The following is a 27,638-nucleotide window of genomic DNA, read 5'->3' as shown; positions in this document are numbered from 1 at the left end:
TGGGAAAGAGCAGCTCAGACCTATATGCACCTAGCTGGTGGCTTCCAAACCCCAGCAAGCTGCAAAAGGCATTTTGCTGAAGCTCCCCCTCAAAAAGATTCAGGCACCTTGAGTGCCTGGAAAACAGGGACCCTGTGTGTCTTTTCATGTCTCCAGTATAAAATTCTAAATGCATTCTAAGTGTGCAAGTGCAGGGTCTGGTGTATATGCGCTGGTTTTGGAATATGTACTTGTGGGTGAGGGGCAGGTCTTGCATGATGGCTGTAGATAAAGGGAGCTGGAATATGTCTGCCTGTGCCTGTGATGTTGAAGAGCAGACACAGGATACAGGGGTGAGAATGCATGAAGGATAGCAAGAATGGGGTGGGAGGAGGGGGTCTGTGCATACCAGAGCAAATGGGTGGTGATGTGGAAACACCTGCACACCTGGAGATTTGAATGTGATTTCTCTCATGTACATTTAGAAGTCCTAGGAAATAAAGGTGATGGCAGTACTGCCAACTCATTCCTTCCTCTATAATGCTGCCGTAACTTTTCATGTCCTAACACCTACAGTGATTAGAGTATTATAAGGAAATCTCAGTTTTCTTTTGGAAAGACAGTCAAGCTGCTTTTAGTTTTTAAGCCTTCTCTGCTGATTGTCTCAAAAAATCCAAGAGCTGACTATACATTTAAATGTATTTTATTTACTACAAATAGGTCTCACACTTTTTAGAACAGCTCTATCATTGAAAGTTTGCAAGTCACATTCCTGCAAGCTAAAATCTCTGGAAAGCAGGCAAGGCTTACTCTCCTAATATGAGGTGAAAAGCAGGTAGGCTTGGAAGTGGTCTGAAGTCAAATACTAATATCTCACCTTCTGCACTCTTTAATGTGGAAGTGTAGAATGTTTCTTTCTGGAAAAACTGGTATCCTAGCTCAGGAGACAATACATGGTGGCTTTCCAGATAAGGACAGGAGGTCAGCTTGAAGGATCATGTGTACTGGCTCCATCAGACAGTGTGTTTTGTTTGCTAGAGCTAGTAAGCTGTCTTGGAAAGCTGCAGCTCCATGGAGGACTTAAAAAAATTTACAGACAGTGGGTCAACGTGAGCTTCTGAGGCACTGGAAGGGGAAGAAATATGCTAATGTAATTCCTGGATCCATACAACAAGGAATGTCAAGCGGAAAACTGCAAGTGATCCTGGTTCAGGCTAAGAACACGTGTGTAGGACAATGAGCTTCACATCACTTGAATGCTGGACCAGGCAGCAGGGTTTCAGAAAGCAGCACCTTTTTACACTGTTATTAATGTTACGGTGCCATATGTGGGAGACAGAACACTAGGCTAGATACACCTTTGGTCTAACTGTTTATGGCTATTCATCTACACCTCAGAAAATACATAGAAATAATGAGGACAGAGAGAGGGAGAGCATTCAAAAGAGGGTTACAAATATCTCCAGGGACTGGAAAATAAGTCATGATTTGAAACTTAAGCAGCTCAACTTATTCAGCTCACTGACAAGAAGCTGAGATGTGGCTCAAGCTCTGAGTATAGATACTTGCATACAGAAATCTAAAACCAGGATGAATCTCTTTTACTATAACAAAAGGTGTCTGAAAGATGGTTCCAGGCAGATTCAGATGAAGAACAGGGCACAATTTCCTAACTAGGTGGGGGGTGGGTAATTACACTGTGGATAACCTGAGGAAAAAAAAATATGGACTACTCTCACTAGGATGATAATGGTGAGTTGAAATCTTTTTTGTCACATATCTGACAGTTGCTGTGTTCAGGGCTGGAGCTGATTCAGGGTTTGGAAGCTGAGGATCTACCAGTCCTTCATCCCTTGTTAGCCATGCAGGACGGCCCACATGCCTTCCTTATGCTTGCATTTGTAGCTCTGCAGTCATCATCATCATGGCTAGGCTTTGCAAATGAAGATTTGGGAAGGCTCTATCCACATTTGTTACAGGCACACTGGTGGCTTATGAGGCCAATACGTGACAGACATATCCGGTTGCAAAAGGCACAGCAGAAAGACTCCTTAGGTGGTATATTCTGCAAAACACGGTTCTTTCTGCGTTGCCTTTTCTCCTCAAGAGTGATCCTGAGTGTGTTCTCAAAGAAGACAGCAGCGCTATAGATGGTGTGTCTCCAGGCCTCCCAATTGGAGGCCAGAGTAGACCAGTTATGGTGATCAATATGGCCAAGGCTGAGATGTTGTTTCAGGGAGTCCTTGTGTCTTTTCTTCGGGGCTCCTTTCATGTGGCAGCCGGTGGCAAGTTCACCATAAAGCAAGATCTTAAGCTCTGCAGTAAAACTACTGTAATTACATGTCATGATCTGCTATGAAAGGCTAAGAAGGAATGGCTTCCCTATTTCAAAATATTTGCATCACAAAAATTTCAGCTTCCCTTTAGAGCTGAGATGCTTTATCTCAGAGATGATTACAAGCTGTAAATAATTTCAAAGCCAGACCTGGAGAAGACAAGTCGGAGGAGTTGGGTCCATTTAAAAATGTGATGCAGAAAGGCCTCCTTTTTTAAATGCGTGTCTGGTATATGTTGTTCATGTGCTGATATTCCCAGTGAATGTGGGATTTATTTAGGCAAATTTGGGATTGTTAGAGAATTTGATTTTTAGCTATGTTACTTTCTATGCAAAAACCTCCAGCACTGAATTTTTTTTTTTCTGGGGTGATCCAGAAGTATTCCACCTCAGCAGTTCCCTGTTTCTGCAATGATCACATCCACTGGGATAATTGGATTTGTCCTGGGAGGGTCCTCCCAGCAGTGCCTCTGCTTTAAATTGCAGGGTTTACTGGTTATTGAAATACATGAACCAGTACAGGGTTGGAGGCTCCTACTCTGGAAAAGCCCAGCAATTCCTCTTGTAAAAAAAAAATCTGCAATTCAAACAGAGGCCAGAAGGTGCCAAAACTCCATCCAGATCTCACAGATAGGCTCAAGCAATACTTCATGAGGCTGTTTTCTTTCAAAACTATGCCAGGGAAGGGAGGTTACCCATCCCAGGCCAGCTGGTGTGAAGGGATAGTACTCAGGCAGGCAAGAGCACAAGATGAGGCCAGTCCCTGCCTGGGAGGAAGGCTCTAGCCTGTAGCTTCTTTCTCACACAAAAATAACTATTGCAAGACAGAGTTTCACCACTGCTTGGCCAGGAGTAGAGTATCTATGGGAGAAGGCAGAATAGCCCAGCTGCAAGAGATTCTTGTGCAAGGGCACACAGAGGGCTTTAAGACACAAGAGGATAACAGATGTGTTCCTGCAGAGCCCAACCTAAACCAATGCAACCCGCAGTGATTTTACCTCCTCAAGAGAAGTCTGTCACATTAGGAATAGTATGAATTTACCCCATTCTAGAGACATTCTATTGTGATGGATCACATATATGGCATGATCCTCATCTATCGTCCATGCAAATGTTTTAAGAAGCTCTAATATAAGATTTTTGACTTAGTGCCTCCTTTTCTTACTATAGGCCATGTTCTGACAGGAAAAAGCTATCCCGTGTACCTTGGTGTGGCAGCTGCACCACAGACTATATCTTTTCTGGTCATCTAGATAAGGGAGATAACCTACTTTTAGCAGGTATTTGTCTTCCTACTGCAAACCTTCTGCCATGTCTTCCCAGAAGCCTCAAACTCCAGTTATCCCAAACTCGACAACCAGAAGCTCCAGCTCTGCTGCTGATTACCCCTGCAGTATAATTAGGCCCAGTCATATTGAAAGATGAAAGTGTGGGTGTAGTCTAGAATAATGTTAATTTCCTATTGGGGTAGAACAGATGCTAATGGAGAGATGGTATTATTCACTGTCTATCAAATTGTGTAAAAACCCCCTTCCACTTAAACAAAGCTTCCAGTAGGTTGCCTACTAGCCATGCTTGCTGAAGGACTAAAGAACTTCAGCTTGTGCTGTCTAGAATTATAGGAAAGGTTTACTCATGATAAGGAAATATGGCCCTCATCTCCTCTACCTGACACACAGGGTGGGGACATCTCCCAGAGGGTGATAGGAAAATGTAGTAGTGGCTATGGGACAGCAAGCTGAGACAATAATGCTGGTAGTGTTGTAAAAGCAAACTCAAATTCAAAGCCACTGAACATCCAAGTGAGACTGCTTGGTGTTTATTCTACTTTAGGCAAGTGGGCATCTTCTGGATTAATTAATCTGAATAATTAATTTTGTGTTTACAATCATTTTGCTGGCTTGGCAAAGAAAGGAGGAAGCCTTGTTAAACTATCCTTTCTCTTCTAAGCTCGCTCTTTCAAAAAGAAGAAAAAAAAGGGTAGCAGTTGAGATGAACAGCTAAAATTACAGAGAAGTATAATGTTATTAAATGTGAGAAAATGACAACAGACATTTATTTCTAGTGGACAGTTGATAAATTGCTACAGGCTTATCACCTACCAGGATGATGAAAGAAGTAATTTCTTCTCATATCTATTTATTGATGAGCAGATTTATTTTTCTGCATTCTAGCATCCAACAAACAAGCACAATATAAAAATGGTAAAGAGGTCCCTTGCTCTTCTCCCACACTCTTCCTGCTCCTCTGTGTCTGGCAAGGAAAGCACGACATGGTCTTTCTTATGCCAGTGGGCATATGAACAGTGGGCAGAGGAGTGACCACAGCCAAAGAGAAGATATACATTAAGAAAAAGTCTAGCAAAGCAGAGCAGTTAGTTGGTAAAACCTGGAGAATCCCTGCCATTGGCCTCGGCATTGAGGAGTGACCTGTTTTCATTTGCAAATCAAACAATGTGAGCAGTGTAGCATCTTCCCTTCCATTCAAAAAGCAACCCGCAAGCAGGGAGTTTTCTCTGCCACTGCCCCAACACAGGGCAGCGGTGGCACCTGTGGCTACTGACAGACACCTTCCTTTTCGCCTTTCTTTCTTCCATTTTGGAATAAATTCCAGGAGAAAAAAAAAAGGGGGGGGGGAAGAGGAGGGGAAGAGTGTTTCTTTGCACCTTACGTCAAAGAAACCTAAATGTAGATAGATGAATTCAAACTTTGAGTCTGTGGGACCCAGATGTATTTCTAGGACTGATTTTTTTAAGATATAATCCAGAAAAAAAAATCACCACTGATACCTGCCAGTAGGTTCTCATATCTGCATTACACGGCATAAAAAATTTAGGAACAAAGAATCCCTCTCTAAAGCATCCCCTAAACCCACAGAAGCCATAAAGCAGTGTCTTCATAATTAAGACAACCTGGACAGCATGGGATCTGTGTGTATGGGTGCCCACCTGGCATGCTTGAGCTTTGTTTCACAATTAAACAGACCATTTATCCACAAGCCATGGCTGAAAATTTTCTTTCAGAATTATGCTAGTTGGAGGCTGAATTAACTTAGAGACATACTGTAGAAAGATGACTTTTGACTTGTTTTCTATTTTATTCGTTACAATTGTGCAGTTACATTCCAAGCCTTTATCATCCTGACATTTAGTACATGCCACAAGGATCATCGGACTGCCTAATCTTGGAAGTACTGCTAATCCCCGTCAAAGTCTGTTGATTGGGAAAGATGTGCATAAATTGTCAGCTTTTTTAGAAACTCTAATTGCAATCTGAATACACATACAAATATCTATCTTATCTAACCATTAATGTATTTGACTGACTTAGAGGCTGTTATATAACTCAGCAGTGATCCAGATTTACAGCCTTTCAAAGACTCCTGCAGGCAGTAAAACAGCACTGCTACTAAGCCATCATGTACCAGCTTGAATGATAAGAGTCAGGCTGGGTTTCTTGTGGTTTTTGCACAAATACTTTGTAGCCCATTACAAAGCATCTGTCAACAGGCCAGATTTGAGCTCTGTAATTGGAATTTCCCATTAAATTGAGTTTATAAGAATGAATCAATGTACAAATGAGATCACTCTATTGGGACAAGTGGAAAACAGATCTAGTAAAAATGTAATTTTAAATATAAAAATAATAAGACGTGGTACTAATTATGCATGATCTAGATGTAGGGGGAAATAGCTTTTATAACAGCAAGTTTTTAATGTAAAATAGCAATTTAAACACTAAGATAAATGTATTCACATATTAAATAATTAAGAGCCTAAAATAAAGACTGTATGATGAATTCTGCTGTTCTTAAGAGAATTTTAGGGTTGTAGAAATTATTTTAGGGACCTGAAATCATCAGAATTAAGACTGATAATTTAAAATGGCATAAGTTTACAGCATATGGAATAAACAGCATACATTATGTGTAATGTGTACAAATAGACGTTGACTACAAATCCACATAACAAAGAGTCATAGAATGGTTGGGGCTGGCAGGTATATCTGGAAATCATCCTGTCCCACACCCTGCTCAGACAGGGACACCAACGGCAGGTTTTCCAGAACCATGTCCAGTCTGGTTTTGAATATCTCCATGATATTCAAATCTTTCTAGCCAATCTGTTCCAGTGTTTGGTCACCCTCACAGTAAAAGCATGTTTTCTTCTGTTCAGATGGAATTTAATCTTTTTTAGCTTATGCCCCCTGCCCCTTATTCTGCCAGTGGGCACCACTGAGCAGAGCCCAGCTCTTCATCCCTACCCTCCCAACCCCCACCTTCCATATTTATACAGATGGATGAGGACCCTCTGAGCCTTCCCTTCTCCAGGATGAACAGTCACAGGTCTCTTGGTCTCTCCTCATAGTAGAGATGCTCTGGTCCTTAAGTGATCGTTGTGGCCCTGCACTGGACTCTCTCCACAGTCTGTATTTTTCTTCCACTGGGAAGCTCAGAATGGGACACAGTGTTCCAGATGTGAGTAGAAGTTAAATGGTCAGAATGAAACTTTTTTTGAACGACACAATATCATCTAGATCCAACAGCAGAGGACATCCAAGGAGGAAATTATTCATGAACTTGGAACAATTCTTGTATGAAAACCGATGACAAAAGACTATAGGACACCACTGGCTGTGAAATGGGCAGTTGGAAGTTCAGTCATACTAAAATTATAATTTCTGTCCTTCCTGAATTTAAATAAAAATAAAACTTGGTAACAAAAAGTAGTATTTTATATGTTTTCCTGACACAGAGTTTTATTTGATCTTTTTGTCACATTCGCAGGGAATAGAATAGGACGTTCTGAAAAATGTGCCAGACAGGTCTCGAGAGACTTCACTACTAAGCAACACTAATGTACTCTGCTGATCATTGCTAAGAAATAAAGCCCTAAGTTAGATCAAAATGATTCTGTTTCGGAATGTAATTTATAAGTCACCTCAGGAAAACGTGGGAATAGAAATATGATAGAAGTGTCTGTGGCTTGGAAATTAAATGGAAGCACAGACTGTACCCACAAGGTGGTGAAACATACAGAACTGAAGATGTCTGTGAAATTCATTCTGAGACCCATAGTTTTGCAAAATCCATTTTCTTAAGCTTTTCAAAGCAAGAAACAGGTGGAAGGTCCTGCACAATTTTAGAAGTTCTAGTTCATGGGAGAAAAGTCTAAATATCACCCGACTTTAAGGTCAAAAATATAAAGCCAAGGGGAAAAAACCGCAAATCCTTATAATTTTTGACTGAAAGCTACTTTGGGATTTTGGAGGTGTGATTCATAATTAGCACAGGCAAGTTTGCTGACTGCTTTAATACAATAAATTGACTATTGGAACACTAAATCACAGTCATAGTGATGATGCATGTAACACAAATACTAATGAACAGTTGTCCTGATAATTCAGTCAGACATAGCCCCTTCACAGGACGCTATTCCATCATTTAAGAAGAGAACTGAGCTAAGAGCTGTGCAGAGTAATACAGAATGTTTTCTAAGGATGATTGTGAAGACAGTGCAGCAGTTTGAGGGATGCCTCTTAAAGAGGTGCCCGTATTTGCCACCATGCAGGCAGTATCACTAGTGAGAGCATCCTGCTTGCCCCTAGGGCAATGGGGGAGCAATCAGAGGGGTGCATCTATTTCCCAAGCACTGGGATCACAACTGGGAGTGACTGCTTGCTGTGAAATCTGACATACAGACATTATAAACCAGGCATGGCACACCAAATAGAGATGTGTGTCCCAGGATAGCAGGGCTTCACTCAGAAAAGGAAAAAAAAAAAACAGCAAAGAAAATGTTTTTCCGTAGGGCAGCCTGGAGCATAACAAACAGCAAACAGACACGTAGGTGTAGACAACTAAATTCTGCCACCTGCCATTGCGGGATGCCTGTCATGAGCTGACAGAAAGGGGTGACTAAACGGGGGGCTGTTACACATTCAGTGCTCCAAGGTACCAGCAGCACCAGGTCATCTTCCCAAAATCCTTGCTGTCATCTGAGAGCTGACATTAGGGGGCAGGTTATAGCTTCCTTCTTTTATCTCGTCCAGTTTCTTCATCTCACTGCAGTCAGTATTTACAATACAACTTCTTGCTTTATTTTCAAGTTTAGCGGGTAGCTGTCTCAATCTAGAACTAACCTGAGAATTGATTTTACATCACCATTTAATGGTGACTACACAACTGCTTTTCATATGGAATGTGTCAAAATATCCACTGTAAGAGGACTAGAGCAACAAAACAGTAGGATATGCTGGGATGATATTTAAAATATCCTGGGATGTTTCTGACCTTATGTTGGTCTTTCCAGGCCAGGAATATGGTAATTCCAAGTCAGTTGGCCAGTTTGAGTGCTGTACTAACATTTAATGAACTTCAAATTTACAATCAGAATATTAGGCAGTTATATTAAATGCATCATTAGGAAAAACGGCATGGTCATGAGAAAGATGTAAAGAAATTTAATTTACTTTTTGCAAGGCAAACAAAAGTATCCTCCAAAGTATGGCTGACACCATGACTCACTTTGCATAGTACCTTTACTTTCTGAGCAATCTTGATTGCAGTGGTCCACTCAGTTTGCAAGCTGCCACTTAATATCAGCAAAGCTAATTTGACCAGCTCTTCAGGAGTGTCACTGGAGCTTCTTTTGCAAAATGTGGAATAAATTTTATAAAATGCTATATTTGATGTTGTTGTGGAAGGTACCTTCACAAACATGGTATTTTTGGCCACACCTAACACCACAGAATGAAATTGTGACCTCACCGCAATCTAGAGACATTCTTCCCACCCACTTGAGTGGCATCAGGAACTCAAACATCATAGTTAGTGTATCTACTGAGCTTACCATTCAAAGCACCCTCACTTATAAATCAGTATGGCCTGAAAACAGCTGAGACTGATTGGAACTATTGGCAGAGCTGAATATATATACCTTTGTTTCTGAATCCAGTCCCTTAATGAAGACATTTACAAATCTCAGAAGTACTGCTACATTAATAACACTGTGAGAATGTGTAATCAATAGGTATGTAGAGGTAGCAAGCTGAAATATTATTATTCAAACACTTTAATACTGCTTCTAGATTGCAATCACAAGAACTTATTCCCTACGCCAAAGGTGCAGTCATCTAAAACTCAGAAGATGGATTATAGACTCCTGCCAAGGGAAGCAGTGCAGGCCTGTATTTTAGAGAAGGGGATAAAATCTCCTGAGGCCATCAGTTCAAACTGCCCAACCTCAGTGATGGATACAAGGAGCCTCTCTGAGATGAGCTGTTGCTGACCAGAGGCACTGCCATTTTGCCTGCTTTATGCTACAATACTCAGGCACACACCCCCTCTTTGGGAACTGTCCTCTCCCAGTCATGGAGACCCAGATCCAAAGGTGCTCACGATCTCATCTTCTCTGTGCACAAATAAAACATCTCCTTATTTACAGCCATCAGCTGTAAATCTCCTCCTAAAATAGGAGGAGATTAACCTGAGCCTAAAAATATCTACCTCTCTCCCCTAAGAGGGTGAGAGCAATCAGCTCAGCTGTATATATTTACTTTACAGAAATATAAATTTAGGAGGGAGGAATCCCAGCTTTGCTGACAGATTTATCTCTGGGATGTTTTCAGCAAAATGGTTAGCTGCTAGCAGAGACTGGCCGTGAGGACTCTTTCAGTGGAGAAGGAGAAAAAAAAGAGAAGGCTTAACAGGCTTTCCCTCTTCCCACTCCTCCTTCTGTCTTGTTTCTTCATGGGGGACAACATGAAACAACTATTTCCTTTGAAGAAACTTGCTGGGCTGGGACTGCAGCAGTGCTAGATGACAACTTGGACTAACTTGGCTTTCTGTGTAGGAGAGGAGGCTAATGTGCAATTCAGGGGAAGGACTTGCTGGCCCACCAGAGACTGAGGTGTCATAAAGGACCTGCCAGACTAGAAATTGAAATCCAAGTTTGAACAGTGTCTTGGAGCTTTTTTCCTCCCCCCAAAACCCCAGGCAATAATTTTGTCATTAATGTACTGCAGTAGCACTAGGAGACTCTAATTGAACCTAGGGACCCATAACAACAGAGGCAATAAAAGCAAGTAATGAACCGTTCTATCTTAGCTCAGAAGAGACTGTAATTGCTCTTTGCCTCCTTTATCCCCACCTACAAAATCCAGGCAGCAGAGACCTTCCAACCTCATACTGGCATCATGAGAATGATTCCAGAAACATTTATGAAATGCTTACAAGTCATGAAAACAGCCACCTTAGAAAATATGAGACATTAAAAACCTCACTTGTACAGCAGTGAGGTTTGTAAATATGACAGCCACTTGTCATATTTACAAATAATATCCCATTTGCCAGTGGTATAAACCCATGACCCATGGCTGGCAAACCATAAGCCCTGGTGCTGCCTTTTGGGGCATTGTGAGCCCAGCAATGCCTTTGCAGGTTTGCACTCAAGGGCCATTTGAAAGCTTAAGCACACTAAGCACAGAGTCTCAGCATGTTATTTTCTACTGCTGACAACTCAAATTCAATCACTCCTGTCCTGTAACCAGGAAGTTGCGCAGGCTTTAAATTTAGGCTGAAACCTCCAGTGTGGGAAATGCATGCTGATGTTTGTTCCATCAGCAAAGCACCCTGGATCTCCACGCCGCTCCACCACAATCCTGCCTAGACCTCTTTCACGAGATCACAAAACCCCCACTGCTGAAAACTCCACACCAACTCTTCCCCCTGCCTGAACTGCTCTTTCCTTGCACTCAAAACCGCCACCAGTTGACCTTTTCTACTCCCAAAAGCTTGACGTATGTGGGCCATCTTGTGATGAGGAGCCTGCTCCCAGGGCAGGCAGTGCGTAGGCTTCCAGTGGTGGCTGCTCAAGGGGCTCTCTGCAGCTGCTACAAAAGCTGCCACTGGCACCCCCAGGAAGGTCCTTAACAATACAAAAATGGGCTTCATTAGGGACAATCCTGCCTGTGCAGAGGCTGGTAGGGAGCCAAGACCTCGGCTGCTGCAGGTCGACAGAGTTTGCAGCCTGGGCTTAGTGCTGGCTGCAAGATAGATGGGGAAGACAACAGCTTTTTCGGACCACATGGCAAATGCCCTGTGCAAGCAATTGTTCTTTCTGAGTCCCTTTTTCCACTATGAACCTAAGCGGGAAAAACTCACTGGCTTCTAAGAAACAGGTGAGCACTGTAGGAGGTGACTGACCCAGAGCTGGGCACTATTCTGCAGGTAAGCCATCACTCAGCCAGGGGAGTGGGCTACAGTGAATGCTGCTGTTTTAATGTATTTTTTAAAATTAGCTGGAAAACAGTAACCATGTATACATGACAAAGTCTTTGGAAAGTTAAATAGCTACAGTAACTGCAAATGCTTGAAGAGTATACTAGCACAGTTTCTCATTCCTTTTCTAGAAAGTCCTGAATGCGTGTCACTGTACACTGTAATGGGCAAAGAAAAACTGACTATGTGAACATTTTAAAGAGCTTTTAAAAGGGCCCTTTTCCCTTTCGTCATACTAAAAAGTATCCTTTCTATGGGAAACCTACCAGACAAATGAGATTTTACAGTCATACTCATTTGCAAGTTCTGACGCAGACTGGAGTCCCATAACAACAACTGCTGCAGAAACCCACACCACACAGTTCAGGTCCAGAACCCTATGTTTTAATTTCTAAGTAGATTTCCTGTAAGAAAGCTTCTTAGATGTCTGGAATACTTGAATATTTTCTTTTAAGCACCACTCTTGATGAATATCCTGTTCTTTGGGAGTTCTGGGCTGCGTTGCTCCACCCTGACTATGGGACTCAATACAAGGATGGAACTATTGGCAGCACTGACTGCTCAAAATGCTGGACTACAAGAGTCTGTCTTGCTGTACATGTATATCTGAAATGACTTCAGGCTATGTTGCAACACCTGTAAAAAGGCTTAAGTATCTATTGTTATAACCCACTGCACTCAATGCAGAAGAAACTTTTGTAAGCTTGGCTTATAAAAGATGCTTGCAGAAATGGTAGAGTTGTCCCCATAGTGAAGATTCCTACTGACTGTTTCATTAAGATCCTTTAAAAAATGGGACTTCCAGCAGAAATAGTGAAAATAGTCCCTAGGAGAGATACAAAAGCTCACCACCAATATAATATAACACCTAACTAATCTACAGCAGTGACTGTTTCTTCTGAACAAAGTATGGTTTTGTATTTCTGAGGTAGCAATGTAGAGAAAAATAGACATCTAAGTTACACCAGCTAGGGTACCATACACTTATCTACTTCTGAGCTACCAGTGCAGAAAAATAGGAACTTCTAAAATATGATTCATCTCATCCTTAGGCTGGTATCAAAAATAGTTCTAATGAATCTAACTGCAGAAGTGCTGACTTCCTTTCAGTGGCCATAAAGGGATTCTAGACGACTAATTGGGGCATATTTGTCTATCTTAAATTGTCACAGATCCATCCTGTCCATTCCCTAAGCCTTTGTTGTCAATGCAAGGCTTTTGATGTGAGCCAAATCACTGTGTTTATTCTGCACTATAACATTTAATTTTTTAAACAACACAGTCCCATGACACATGTCACATGTCCATAATTTCAAGGACACTAGAGGCAAATTACAGCAATACCATTAGGTGGTCTCCACCTTCTCCATTCATTCTAAAGGTTGAATGGAAAACTAGTTCAGGCTAGATGCCTGTGCTTTACTAGCTAGCTATTAAAACTACTCACTTAAGTAAACTACAATGGTGGTTCAAGCTAGTTGTCTAGACTGCCTTTCTGATGGTTCCACAAGCATCTCTTTATTGGATGCTGGAGATCTAGCTTCTAAACAGCTAAAAGTTAGGGAAAAAGTATTCCAACTAAAGTGGTAGTTAGTAGCTGGTGGTAATATGGGGTTGGAAGAGGGAGAAAAATATATCGAGTGTCTTAGGAACATTTATTTTAGTATTCACATAACTTCACCTTATTTTAGTCATTCAATGTCCATTGCAACGGAGGTGTCTAAGGAAGCAGTGATAAACCTTAGGAAAATGTAAAGGAAGATGTTACATGACTGAACAGAACATCGCCAAAACTATCCATTCTATATTCGGAGGCTTTTGCCTTAAATTGCAAAGTCACAACTTAGTCTTGAACTTTGCTGCTCAGCACTTCACAGAGACCCTCCATGGTCCTCTCCATATGTCCTTTCTTAAAAAAGACACAACACATCCCAGCAGAGTCAACAAGCTGTGCTGCCTTTCTCTGCTCTCAGCAATAGACTCAGGAGCCTTTTCTGACCATCTGAAGAGATGAGTAACAGAAAAGCTCTGCCTCCACACATGAGACTGCAGTTCCAGCTGTCCCTGGGAACAACCTATGAAAACCTTCCAGAGAGCCATTCCTCCTTTTCAAAGTCTCTTAAAATTAACATTTGTCTTTATTTCTTATTCGTTTAATTGTATTCTTACACAAGACTCTTACACACAGGTTTTGAAAGGCTGGATACATTCTTTATCACATTTTACTAATCGAGAATTAGAGTCTGTTTAGAAGGATTCTGTTTGAAGTTCTCCCTCTAACCCTTGCAGTTTTCCTGCAGCTCTTGCAGGTGCTAATGGAGGGAAGCATAAAATCAAGAAATGCCCTGTAGGTGCTTTTACCTCGGTGCCTTCTCTGCATTATAAGAAAATATCATCAGGGAAATTTTCCTTAAATACTTTTTTTTGCAGAAATTTCTCAGCAGCTACAGGTGAATGGACAGTTTGTGAATACTGAGTGCCTTAATATTGTGTTACAATAAAATCCTGGCATACTGGTGAAGTTACTGTCTACTTATTCTGACTTCACCAGACTTCTTAGAGGAAAATAATTTGAGCATGCTTCCTGCTACAGATATAGCTTGTGAACTTTCCTTTATCAAAAGTCATACTGTGACTTAGTTTGAGCTGTTAAAAAGGAAGATGTACATAAACAGTGTTAACTGCTTTCTCCAGACATTTTAAATTGTACCTAGTGCTGTTTCCTCATAAACAGTTATCAAGTTCCCTTGTTGATCAACAGTGATCAACCTTTACCATCTTCATGTCTGACTAAAAATTCACCAGGAATAAACACCAGGCCTGTTTTTCCTCTGTTCATGAGCTTGGGGATCTCATTATTTTGAGAATATTCGTTAAACTCTCTACTTACTCTAAAAATCATAGGCTTTGGTTTTGGAGTTTTGTTTTTTTTTTTTTTTTTTTGCTGCTGAGTGACTAGTGGGCAGCTGCTTCAGGCATTTGTCTATTCCACAAGACAAGATCTCATAACTCCGTGTACTCGGACACTGTGTCTTCAAGAGATACTCGCCATAAATAGACACCACCTTACAGTATTTGACATTGTCAAAGCACCGGTTAATGGTCACCAACAGCAATTAACTAATTCATCTTCAGGGCAACACCGACATAATTAACACATGAGTAAAATGAGATTTAGGAGTTAAGTCAGTTGCCTGGGCAGAGGCCTTCATGGTCTAGTGGATTAGACATCTGCTTCTCCAACCAAAGAAGTTGAGTCTAATCCTTTTTCTGACATTGATTTGTTGCATGGCCTTACAGAAAGTCAATTAACTTCTCTGTCTCAGCTGCCCTAGAGATAATGATGCTTACCTACCTGGTGACACATGGGCATTTTGAATCTGTACTAAATGATATTCTTAATGTATTCTTAGGGCCCATCAGTGGAAGAGGTGAAACATTAAAACTGTGAAGCTTTAATGTCCTTGCTATTTTATCTAATTCCTCCCACACACACCAGAAATAGCTTAGGGGTAAGGACAAATTTCTTAGGCTAAGGTGCTCCCTGTACAACTGTGTCTGGCATCAGGAATTTTCATCAGATCCTGTTTGACCAGTAAAGTTATTCAGAATACAGGTCAGCACTAGAATTGCAACGTAAAGTTTAAAATAAACTTGGCCATGGAAAAAACCAGCATCCTTCTCGTGCTACCATGAGGTAATGAACAGGTTGTACTCCTGATTCAAAGGAAGCAGAGCCTGCTGCAGATACCCTAGAGCCCCCAGTTCCCTCTAAATGATACTTCTGCAAGATAATTTCTACAGGTGTCCTGACTCATAGCAGGGATACAAACCCAAAGGAAAAGTACCTGCATACATGCATCTCCTGGAGCAGACCCACCTGATCTTGACATCTCTGAGCAGTGGGGCATTGTACTTAAGAGAAGGACAACTAAAATCTGCTCTGTTCAGTTTGTGAGAAGCTGTCTTTGAACTTCTTTCCTTTTCATGATGTGCCACAGAGCATTAAAACATACTACTATAGTAGGCATTTGAACTGCCTGGCAGGTATCTAGGCTGGTGGTGTGCACAGGTAACTTTGTATCCCTTTTTGTGTATTTGACCTTCCTTTTAATTTTTTCTACAAAATATTCTGTTGCTACATCTAATGTTTCCTAGGCCCATAAAACCTCCCACAATTCTAATATAGCAAGAAACCAGTCAAATGGGACATAAGAACTCAACATTTACCTTTATTTCTGTGAGCAAGATTAGTATCCCTTCTCTTTAATAATGAAGGAAACATCAAGCACATTTTTGCCTTTCTCTTGCTGAATTACAGCAAGCATGGTGAACGGTCACGCAAACAGAAAATTTATAACCTGCTCCTGCTTCTGCTGTGACACTGATCACTTCTCAGCATCCTTTCTGCTGACGATCCGCCTGTGTGCCGGCTGTTTCATTTCACTGCCCTGCTCTCTCTACCCTCAGACTGGTTAGTCTCTTCTCCACCCTCTCATCTCCATTGATAATGTGTTTAACATTTACTTTGATGCTATTCCTTAATGCTTTTCAAAATCCTTCTTGGAAAGAAGACCATTAAAAAGAAACCCTTTGGGGAAGGATGGAGGAAAGCTAAAGAACAAAGTGTATGTGCTTGTGTATCATACTGCTGCAGGCTTTGTCTTGCTGCAAACCTGGAGGTGACTCAATGTAAACCCATACTGCTGTAATTAGGGAATAAATATTGTATTCTCCTAAAATACATCTGGGCTAGTTCAATAAACCCTAATTTACTGGCTGCTGCTTGTGCAAACATCTGCATATTGAATTCCAGTAATTTACTAGTGAGTGGTCAGATCAGTAATACAGAAATTCCCAAGGCTGAAAGACTGTCTATAGCTTGTTCCTGTGTATTTACTTACTGCAGAGGCCACTGGTTTGACTAGCACAGATCAAATGACTCCATGTCTACACACTGTGGAAGAACTTAAAGGTGACTTGTAACAGCTTATGAAATGTACTCTAGGATTGTATTCTGAGCATGGCAAGAGCATAAACTAAAACTGTATTCACCCCTCAATGCCTAAAATACAACTTTTCAGTGCTAGTTTTGGCATGGATTAAAATTACCTGTGTGCTAAGAAGTGATTAATATGTAACACATTTGGCACAAGCAGAACATACAATTACATTAAGACATTACTGGGTACTCCTTCTAAGCATTTGTAGCTTATCTTGTAACGTTATTTCATACACTTGCATGTTTGGTTGGGGTGCTTTTTTTTGTGTCTTTACTATATGGACAGTGAGAACCTGTACCTTTCTGCACCTAATCTAATAATAAATGGAAGCATCCATTTCACTTTAAGGCTGAGCTTTAGATCTCTGCTGCATCAGGCCCTTTGTTTAAATATGTATCTTTTAGTTTTATATTGCATATTTTGCAAGATTTCATAAAATTATGCATATCCCAGTTCTATGGTCTACACTACAGACCAATAGGTGTGACTTCAACTTTATCTATTGATACAGTAAAGGACATGTAACACCAGGAAGGATAACTTATTTTTCGTCTTACTGATTCTTTCCTTTAGCTTTTGTTTAACGTGATATACAAACAATTACAGTTTCCTGTGAGATGTTTTCCCATTTTTTAAGTTTGGAATGAAGTGGATGGTTTGCATTTTTTTTTTTTAGTATAAAGGTGTATAGACCTTCAGATTTATATTGGCTTTGCTGTAAATTAATGCTGTTGAAGTCAGTGAACACACTTGTACCTACAGTGACCTTGTAAAATACATTCAGATGAAACAGGGTCTACCTGGATTGCAAGAGGGAAAGGAAATCAGTTTATCTTAAGTTTGGTAATTTGGTAATGGTTACTCTAAACAGTGTTTTTACTTCTTAGTATGATCACTAGAAGACAATGTATAGTCAGTATTAAATCAGGGCAGATTCAGACGATAAAAGCAAAGCTTAATCTTGCTAGGATTAGTGACTCTAAATTGATACGACTGAAAAACATTGCAAAATGCTGAAGTTAGGTGGCTTCAGGGCTTAGCAAAACGCCTTGCTTGGTAATTATCAAAAGTCTTCAGACACACTGATTGCACCTGAAACCTCTGATTGGATTACCAAAATAAATAATAATAATAAAAAAAGAAGTTGACTGTAGTAGCCTCATTTGTACTTTAATTAAAAGCTTTGTTTTTAAATATAACTGATTCCCTGAGGTTATTTTTAAAGTAAGCTTCTGGCAAGGCAGCAGTGTGGTGGATTAGAGGCTTGGAATTGAGGAAAAATCATCATTCAGCATACAATTTAGAATAATGTGTGCATATATACAAATACGTGTGTATACAACATCATGTAACAGGATACAGGACTGGATTTATTAAAGCCAAATGGAAAGATATTTCCTCTTTTAATATTCTGGATCTCTTTTAATATATGCGATGCAGATATTGCACTGAAGCCTGATTCATATAAATACCACAATGACTGCACATCAATCTGATCAGTCCAGTGAAAGCTCTGTTTTACTACAAATGTAAAACCAAGTTATCAACTTAGCTGTCTGCATCTACAACTCTAACAGTGGCTGTTACACTTGATGTGGATACATAAGACATATCACCCATCAGCTCACCGTTTATCATGGAGCATGCAAGCATGAGTTGAAAAGCAGCAGGCACAGCTAAAGCATAGTCATGGAAAAGGAGCAACAGGATAGCAGCAAGGGGGGTGGATTGGGGGGGCTAATGAGCAGCGTTAAAAGGGGAGTGCTGGGGTGGAGGGTGAAAGATCTGTACGAGACACGGCTGAATATGAAAAGCCAGAAAACAAGACATTTTTCTATTTCTTATTTCAGAAGAGAACTTACAGCTTCCAAATTTTAATGGGCAAGCATGTGCATCCATGGGGAAATCTTCAAGCTGCATGGGACATTCAGCAGAGATGGTCAATCTGTGGGGGAGTAAAAAGAAAACATAATTTTTTTTCCCTGCACCTTCTCTTTAGGCCCCTCACCACAATACATGAGTGCTGACACAGGCAAGCTTTTCCTGAAGGCTCCTTGTTCCTGCTGAAAACTCAGCAACCCCCAGTTAAATTGAATGTGAGATAAGCCAGGTGGACCACAATGTGTGCATGCCATAGGCCTTACCTAGTAACCCTGAGACACGTGAAATGATTTTATTTATGTAAGCTGTCCCAGTAAGATCATTCTTTCTTATTAGTACGCGAAGAACTCCCGTGATGGAGCTTCTGCCACACACCTTATACTTATCTCCTTTCTGTACATACTGCAACTGGACTAGGAATTTGACTCCTACGTATAGCACTGTTACCAGACATAAAAAAGCATTGACTTTATATGTAGATGTAACTATTTAAATACATAAAACAAATAATTACGAATAAAAGTACATAATATAACTATCTATAACTATCTATAAAGTGATATATCATCAAGGACATATTTACATCACTTTATATAGCACTATAGTTAGATTCTGTGGAAATCACATGATATTGGGGTAGTCCATTTCAGTTCAACACACTGTGAATTACCTGGGCATCTTGTCAGGAAAAAACAACAGGGTGACCTTCCCTAGACAATGTATTGCCTAGGGATGCAATTCTATCCTAGACTACCTTGCCACTGTGTGGAAATACTTGATCTAGAGTGGACATAGCGGTAGGGAAAGAAAAACTCTTAGGAAAATATAGCCATGTCTTATGGATGTTCTGTATGACAGATCAAGCTGAACACTAAAAAAGTCTGAGGTAAATTTCTGAGCAGTGTAACATCAGTTATACTGATATCAAATACATCAAATATATCAAGAGAGCCAAAGCTTACTTCTAGCACAAGAAAAAACTGTTTTGTTTATGCCATTTTGAGATTTGCAAAATACACAGTTTGCTCAGGAGAGTGAGGATGCAAATCTCATTTTACATTATAAGTAACCTTATGGCTTTCTCATTTTATGGTATTCCACCTCAGAGGCAACAGATCAGAGTCACCCGAAGCCTCACAGACTGTCTGGTGCTGGGGCTCCGCTGGAGGGCAGGCTGGTTCCTAAGAAAACTGTTGCCTGGAGAGCAAAAATCTGCAAAGAAATCCACAACACCCTACCACCAGAACGCAAAGTACAGTTTCCTATCACAACAGCAACACAGAGCCATACTCCCTAGCTATATATACTCACCACTTCCTACTAGCGCCCCAAAGTGCTACAAGAACTTCTATCCAAGGGGACTGTAAAGGGTAACAATCTGTCCATGTACAGATGGCACAGTGTTCAGCCAGTCCAATTCAACAGAACACAATGATGCCTTGCTGGGGCATTCCAGCTACACAGAAGATAAACTGGGGGAAACAGCTCCACTCTCTGCCAACACAGAGAAATTCTGGAGCTTTACCAAAGGCTGGAAATGGCAAAATAATCACAGAAAAATGTAATAGTATCATTGGCTAGAGATCATATTCTGAGGATAAGCTGGGAAACAGGAAGGAAAAAGGCAAACTGCACACAGTAATAGAAAATTTAAAGACAATATGCCATAAAAAGCATATGAAAAAAAATCCAGTTCAGAACAGAGATAGTGTACCATTTTGTAAGAACAGACAGGAGGTTACAATATAGAAAAAAGTTCCTGAAGCCTGAGATACTGGCCCTTAGGCAAAACTGTCCTTGGGCTTTATGTTTGTAAAAGAAATTTTAGGATCACTCAAATATGGAGTTGTCTGCAGTGGAGAATGCCCCTGGGGACCAAAGCCAGCAAAGCCAAAGTCACCAAGAGTGCTGTGTGGATGAATTTTACAAGCTGGTCCTAGTAGCATCCTGTCCAGACCTTGCATCTTTTTCATAAAAATCACTCTAATGGGTACTTGAAAGCAAAGTTACCATCCCTCCAAGGCATTGTTATATTTTCCATGCTTAACACTGCAAATTTAATTTTCTTGATAAATTCAGAAACCTTTCTCCAAGAGCCCATAAGAAAGCTGGCATGTTTTACTGCACTGCCTCTCCTGTCTCTTTTTCTACCAACAATTTAAGTATGTAATTTCAAAGGATGCAACACTTCATTATTCATGCTTGTAATCTGCAAACATTGAAGGAGGGGATCCCTATATCCATCTTACAAAGACAACAGGTGTAGAATCAGGAAATGAAGGAAGATTCAGTGCAGAATTATGCATAAGACCTTCTGTTTCATCTGACTGTCCTATGAATTGTATCCTGCTGCCTGCATCTCTGGAAATAACCCTTGTGTATAATGAGGAAGGCTGTAGACATTCATCAACTGTAAATGTGGAAGAGAAGATGATTTGTACAGGGAGTGCGACCTACTGGAATTTAATTAAGTCCCTCCAGAAATTATTCTTGCCTGTCTTAAATGAAAGGGTAGCAGATAAGGCTGGAGGGCATCTGGCTGCCACTACCTGACTCAGAAGCCCCAAAAATCCTTCTGGTGCCAGGCCTACTCCTCTGTCCCCTCCGAATTTCTCATCCAGCAAAACGCGGCACATCTCTTAAAAGAATGATGCCTGCTGCAGTCTTCTGGGTCTATCTTGGAGGTAGGGAGAACCAAGTTTAGCAGCTCTGAATGTGCTTGGGTACAGCCTTTCCTTTCATTAACACAAATTCTTTGGATGAAAAAGAATTTTTTTTGCTCTCTATCAGTGATATCTGCATGCTTCTTTCCTTTTCCAGTGCCTCCATCCTAGGACCACTCCTAGTCTGGCCATCTTGAACAAGTGAACTGGCTATGCTATTTGCTACATGCTATTAAAAACCTTGTAGTTGAGCCTCTTAGGTGATTTTAAAGTGCTCGCTGAACACTCTCCTTAGATGCCTCCTACAAAAGTGTGCATTACCAGAGGCTTTTGAAGTGTCTTGTAATGGCCAATGTGACAAAAAATTTGACAGGAGACTTCTAAGAAAACTTGACTATGGGTTCTCATACACAGCACAAATGTCACTACCCTGAATTTCTGCAGGGTGTTCTGTGCCAAGCAGGAGCTGCTTTTCATTACTGTGTGAGGACCTAAAAACAAAGTCACTAAACTGACTCCTGGTTCAAAGAGACTGGATTTTCTATTGCATACAGAAATAAAAGCAGCACAGCAGCCATCTCTTACGCTCTGAGAGCAGGAAGCATGGGTCACTGCATACAGATTTGCCCTTGGTGCAGAGTACAAAATATATGTTCAGATCATAGCTTCAGGACTCACAAAAAATTGATATCTGCGTCTACTCCTTCAAATATCATCTGGGGTGATATTTGCACACTTTGGCTTTTAACATTGTGATGAAGCTTAGGTACCCTTTGCATACTCTAGTTTACACAGCTGACTATAATAACATTATTCTCAGTTTGCATTTATTTAAAAAGAAAGTAGGCCTTGGCATCCTTTGAAAGAGCCTTTGCCTAATCCTTTTAAATAGGGTGACTCCAGAATGATCTTGCTGTGCGCAAGGAAGTACAGTTGTCTGAGCTAGAGACAGTCCCCATACCAGGATTTTTCTGTCACAGCATAAGCATTTCCCAAAGGTAGTTCTTCTCAACCGAAGCATTTAAAAGCTTTCCTCCTCCACCATCATTCTGTCTTAATAAAATCCCTGTAAGACTAGTTTCACTCAAACAGAGTTTATGACAAGATTATAGGTGGCTGTTAAAGGTCCTTTGCAATGGGAGAATGAAACTCTGATTTTATTGAAGATAATGGTAAAATTCTCCCTGACTTAATGGGGCCCCTATTCACCCAAAAAATGTAACAAACCCTGATTATAGTTGCTGATTTATTACTGACAAATTTCACTTTCATAATGCTCCAAATACTCACACTACTATCCAAATGTTAATCAACTAACAAAATGCTATTGCATACCTTAACTATCTGAAAAGAAAAATGTTAGGTTTACAAATTATTTAATCTGTCATCTATAATTTTATATGAAAGTTTTATTAAAGCTTCATTATGTATAGCCTTTACTTTAAGAACATAAAGTGATTACTGAAGTTCTGTTTCAAGACACATAAGCAAATATCCCTCTCAGAAAAGCACAACAATTCAAGCAGCAAGACTTCGTCACTCCAGAAAAGTCACCTTCAACCATTTCCACTGGGGAATTAAGCATGACAGTGCTTTCAAGAGACTGTTCCTTTTTAGCAAGAAGGAAAAGAAGGAGGTGTTAAAGTCAAGGATGTGGCAAGGAAATAAATGCAGATATTAGGGAGCCAGACATTTGCAGTGAGTGTGTTTCAAGGAGAGGTGGGTGTCCCTCGGTAGAAGTCCCTGAGACAAAAAGCACCCTGTCCTGCAAGACCTTGTTTTAGGGCACTGCAGGGACCCCTCAGCTGTCTCTGTGACTCCCTCAATGCAAGGGAAAAGAGTGAGGGGACTGAGCAAAGCTATCATCTCTCTCCTACCCTGGAAGTGCAGAAAAACACTTTCTGGAGTATTATCTGCCGCTACCAGGCAGGAGGTGAGGGCAGTCATGTGCCTGGGGAGCCCACAGACAGAGCAGAAACTTGCTTTTTCTTATCAGCTACTAGCTTTAGTATGCAAACAAATTAAAACAGAGAGCTTTAGGATAGGGGAGCAGAAAGGCAGAGTCACCAGTGCCTTCTGGGAGAAGTTAATTCAAGATAAGTGTTGAATAACAAGTTACTGAGGAATGGGACACAAGGAAACTTTTGTTGGTGCTAAGGTACTGTGGCCATAGAGATACAAAGCTTTTCTGACTGTTTGCCTTAATCCCCAAATCAGTCCCATCTTCTTAGTTGTTGTGGTGGTTTGAGCCACCACAAAAAATCCAAAATCCAATTTCCAGGCTTTCCCCACTGCTTCCCACAATTTTATCTCAACACCGAAGAGAAACTTTCAGGCAAACACCTCTATAGGGGAAAAGGGGAAGTATATATAAATTTATTCTAACACAAATAAATACTGTACAAGCTAAAAGCAACTATATATATAATATTACACACTTCTATCAGTCCCTTTAAGCTTCTCCCTCAATTCAGTCCAGGAAAAGCCCTTCAGGCTGATAGGTAAAGCAGTCTTTCTCTTGTGGGAGTGTTCAGGGAACCTGATTCACTCCCCCCACCAACCTCCAGCTGTTTCCTGAAGTCTTTTCTTCCTCACAAAGTCCAAGAAGATAGCTCTGAGTCCTTTCTCCTTGGTTCCGTGCCATCTCTGCTGTGTGATTCTCTCTCTCATACCTCGGTTCCATGCTGTTGTAGTTCAGTTCAGCTTATTACATGTACGCGTCCTGGAATCTTCATTCCTCCTCCGAGTTTTCGGCTGTCCTCCATTTAAATCACTGTAAGGACATCCTCCGGGCCTTTCTCTGGTCCGTCTCCAATTTCGCCTGAGGTTGTCTCCCTGGCACTGGGCTGCATTTCGCCCATCCACTTTGGCTCAGCTCCAATGCTGAGCCTCCCCTCCACTTTTCAGTGAGAGGGAAAAAGAAGAAGCCCCCTCTACAATCTAGCTGCAAAGGGGCGAGGGGGAAAGGGAAGAGGGCTTGGCTGCAAGGCCTGCCTCTCTCTCTCCCGCTTACCGGCTGTTTGTGAGTCTCTTCCCTCACAAACACACACTCACTCCAATGCTGCCTCCAACCCTGGCTTAGCTAGAGCTGAGGGCCGCAGGGCCCCCCTTCCCCCCCGGAAAGGAAAGAAGGGGGCCCTGCCACCCCTGGGCCTTTCTCACACCCACACAGCAACAGACAGACAGATCAATTGCCAACAGCTTCTGCCAGTTGTGTATATATGATTTTTCACAGGAGCGAACAAAACGAGCAGTGATTGGCCCTCTAGGGGAGACTGCCCTGGCACCCCATCACCTCTGGGCCCCCCAGCTCCCAGAGGGGGCAATTTCAAACCATGACAGTTCTTTATTTCTGTGCACTGCTCTTACCCCTGATTAAAGGGAGCATTTTGATAGTGTTTTGGCCCCACCTGTGCTGGCAGCCAGCACCTGCTACGGGCCTCAGGTGAGCCCAAGTGCTGTTCCCAGCATGAGGCCAGCCATCACCATTTTCCTCAATAAAAGGCAAAACGTTTGTTTGAAACTCATATTCAAACAAACCTATCTCAATCTATCTCACCAACATGCCGACAAAGGGTTAAGTGGATCCAGCCTTAGTCAAGCCATATCCCACTCCATGCGGCTGGTTGGCTCCCTGCAAAGGGAGACTTCAGGGCTGGGTCAGACCCTTTTCAGGAGAGGCTTCCCTGGGTACCTGCTCCAATAGGACCTGGGCAGAACAATTTGAGCCCTTGTAATATCTCTAGTATGCCCACGGGCACACGTGGATAGGAGAATAACAGAGAGTTGATGGGTTGGTTTGGTTTTTTTTCAAACAGTGAACACATGGTTAGGTTTGTGAAATTACTCATTTAGCCTTTGCTGAGGACAGGACACAACTATTCACCTGTTCTCCCACTGTGATGTCTTGGGAACACTTCTATAACCAAACCGTTATTTCTTTCACAGAGTTTTAGAGCAAGAGTTGCTTCAGGCCCCAGTGCAATAAGTGTTTAGCCCAGGGAACCAATGTCTCCCTGTGTCCCTTAAGTAATGTAACATGTGTCTACATAAGCATATATGTATACACATATAAATACATATATCACCAAATCACAGAAGATGCTGAGTTGGAAGGAACCCACAAGGATCATAGAGCCCAACACAGGACCATCCCCAAGAGTCACACCAAGTGCCCAAGAGTATCATCCAAACCACTTCTTGAATTCTCAGGATGGTGCTGTGACCACTTGCCTGGGGAACCTGTTCCAGCACCCAACCACTCTCTGCGTGAAGAACCATTTTCTAACCATTTTCCAACCTAAACCTCCCCTGACACAATTTCAGGCCACTCCCTTGGGTTCTGTCACTGGTCACCACAGAGAAGAGATCAGTGCCTGCCCCTACTCTTCCCCTCATGAGGAAGTTATAGACTGCAACGAGGTCTCCCCTCAGTCTCCTCTTCTCCAGGCTGAACAGTCCAAGTGACCTCAGCTGCTCCTCATACAGCTTCCCCTCAAGGCCCTTCACCATCTTCGTTGCCCTCCTTTGGACACTCTCTAATAGCTTAATGTCTTTCTCACACTGCAGTGCCCAAAACTGCCACAATATTCAAGGTGAGGCCACACCAGTGCAGAGCAGAGCAGAGCAGGAACAATTCCCTCCCTCGACTGGCTGGTGATGCTTTGCCTGATGCCCCCCAGGACACGGTTGGCCCTCCTGGCTGCCAGGGCACTGCTGACTCAGATTCAACCTGTTGTTGAATGGGACCACCAGGTACCTTTCTGCAGATTTTAATTTCAGTCTAAGGGAAATGACTAGGGAGTCCACTGTAATATTATCCTCTCCTGATAATAAAAAAAGAGCAGAAGCATAATAATTCTTCAACATCTACCAGGTACTTCCAAAGCCCCCAGCTTCAGAAGCTGGGACCTGGCTGCAGACTGGGCAGAGTCACCAAGGCAGCTGTGCTTTCCTGGGAATGCTTGGGGAGCACCTATTAGGGCACTTGCTTCTCTCCGGTTACTGTTCAGTCACCCCATCCATGCATACCCAGCACATCAGGTCAGCTCTGCTGGTTTGTCCTCATAAAGCAAAGGAATCCGGTAGAAATTGTTCCATCTAACCCCAAAGAAAGTTGGTCTGTCTTTGAGGTCAGCACAGATCTGGAGCTAAAGCTGTACCTTTTGTAACCCCTCAAAGTCTAAGCAAGCATTCCCCTCATCCAAGGCAGGGCCAGTTCTGGTTTGGGTTTTGTCTTTAATCAATTTTGCCTTGCTGTGTGAGCTCCCATCCCTGTGATGGAGATCTCTGTGGGGCTCTGCCCACTTTTATTACCAGCAGAATAGGCCGCTATTACACACTCTACATGGGGACTATATTTAGTCAGGTCATAATTGCCCATTTTGAATGTATTACACCCCAGTCTCCTCTGATGCCTTCCTTTACCTGTGGGTTAATCCAGCCCTGGATTTTTTTGGTTCCTTGACAGACAACTTTTGAGAAAAGGGGCAATGTACAACCAAAGCATAGAGATAGGAACCAACAGGCTTGATGTTAAAACAAGAATCCTGCTGCTATTCTCAGGGAAGGGCCTTTCATTTCATATATCCCTATTTTCTCTTGCTCTGTCAAAATCTGAATTGATGAAAAGCAGCTGAGAGTCCTTGCCACCATGGTAATTTTTCATCACTCTGCAAGATTCAGCTCAGTGTGAAGAAAGTATTCTTTTTCTTCCAGCTTCAGGCAGTTTGAAGCTTGAATATGAAAGAAAATGCAGCGAGTTTAACAAAGGAAAAGGAAATGCACATTTGCATGGCTTCATAGCCCCTAATTAGTTTTGTAATATTTATACAAGGCCTAAAAAGTATTCACAGATCCCTGTCTGTAAATATAAATGGATGTGGAAATGAAATCTTCCCTTTGAAATAAGAAAAACACATTCAAATTGAACAGAAATGTTCCCATTTAGGCATCTGGCTGATGGAAAATGAAGAGTTCATTTTAAAGAATGATATTCTAGATTTACAGAATCATAGAATATTCTGAGTTGGAAGGGACCCACAAAGTCCAACTCTTAAGTGAATGGCCCACACAGGGGATTGAATCCCTGACATTGGTGTTATCACCACGAAGTTTTAACCAACTGAGCTAATCTCAGGGTCAATATTTGCTGGCCACTTTTTCACTCAGGGGCACACAAGCAAACCCACATCTGGGAAAGGCTGCCTTCTGGCAAAGTCAGAGCTTAAGAACACACACATTTTTCATAGAATAATTTTCCTTTAAAAAAAAACCCGAGCAAACAAAACCTGGCTTTCCCAATGGATGTCTCTAAAGCAGAATTGTATCTTCTGGTCAGCTGGTTTTACGATCAATAGCTTTATAGTATAAAATGGTTAGCTTGCTAATCCAAGTCCTTCATGGAAGAGCACGTTTTGGGCTAACATGCATCCAGGACATGTTTACACTTGCACATACAATTTTAATGCCCAGTATTAATGTAAGAAAAAATATTTT

General features: G+C 41.5%; 1 protein-coding gene across 2 annotated transcripts in view; it reads right to left on the bottom strand.

The window, feature by feature from the left end:
• The window catches only part of GABRA5 (gamma-aminobutyric acid type A receptor subunit alpha5), a 53,027-nt gene that overhangs the window by 10,297 nt on the left and 15,092 nt on the right, over positions 1–27,638 (bottom strand). For both annotated transcript variants that reach the window (XM_032680281.1, XM_032680282.1), the window contains exon 6: positions 18,459–18,541. In XM_032680281.1, the coding sequence (XP_032536172.1) occupies positions 18,459–18,541 (83 nt within the window). The remainder of the gene's footprint in view (positions 1–18,458; positions 18,542–27,638) is intronic.

This window comes from Chiroxiphia lanceolata, chromosome 2, assembly GCF_009829145.1.
Source record: "Chiroxiphia lanceolata isolate bChiLan1 chromosome 2, bChiLan1.pri, whole genome shotgun sequence".
Lineage (NCBI taxonomy): Eukaryota > Metazoa > Chordata > Aves > Passeriformes > Pipridae > Chiroxiphia > Chiroxiphia lanceolata.
This window is presented reverse-complemented; position numbering and strand designations above follow the sequence as displayed.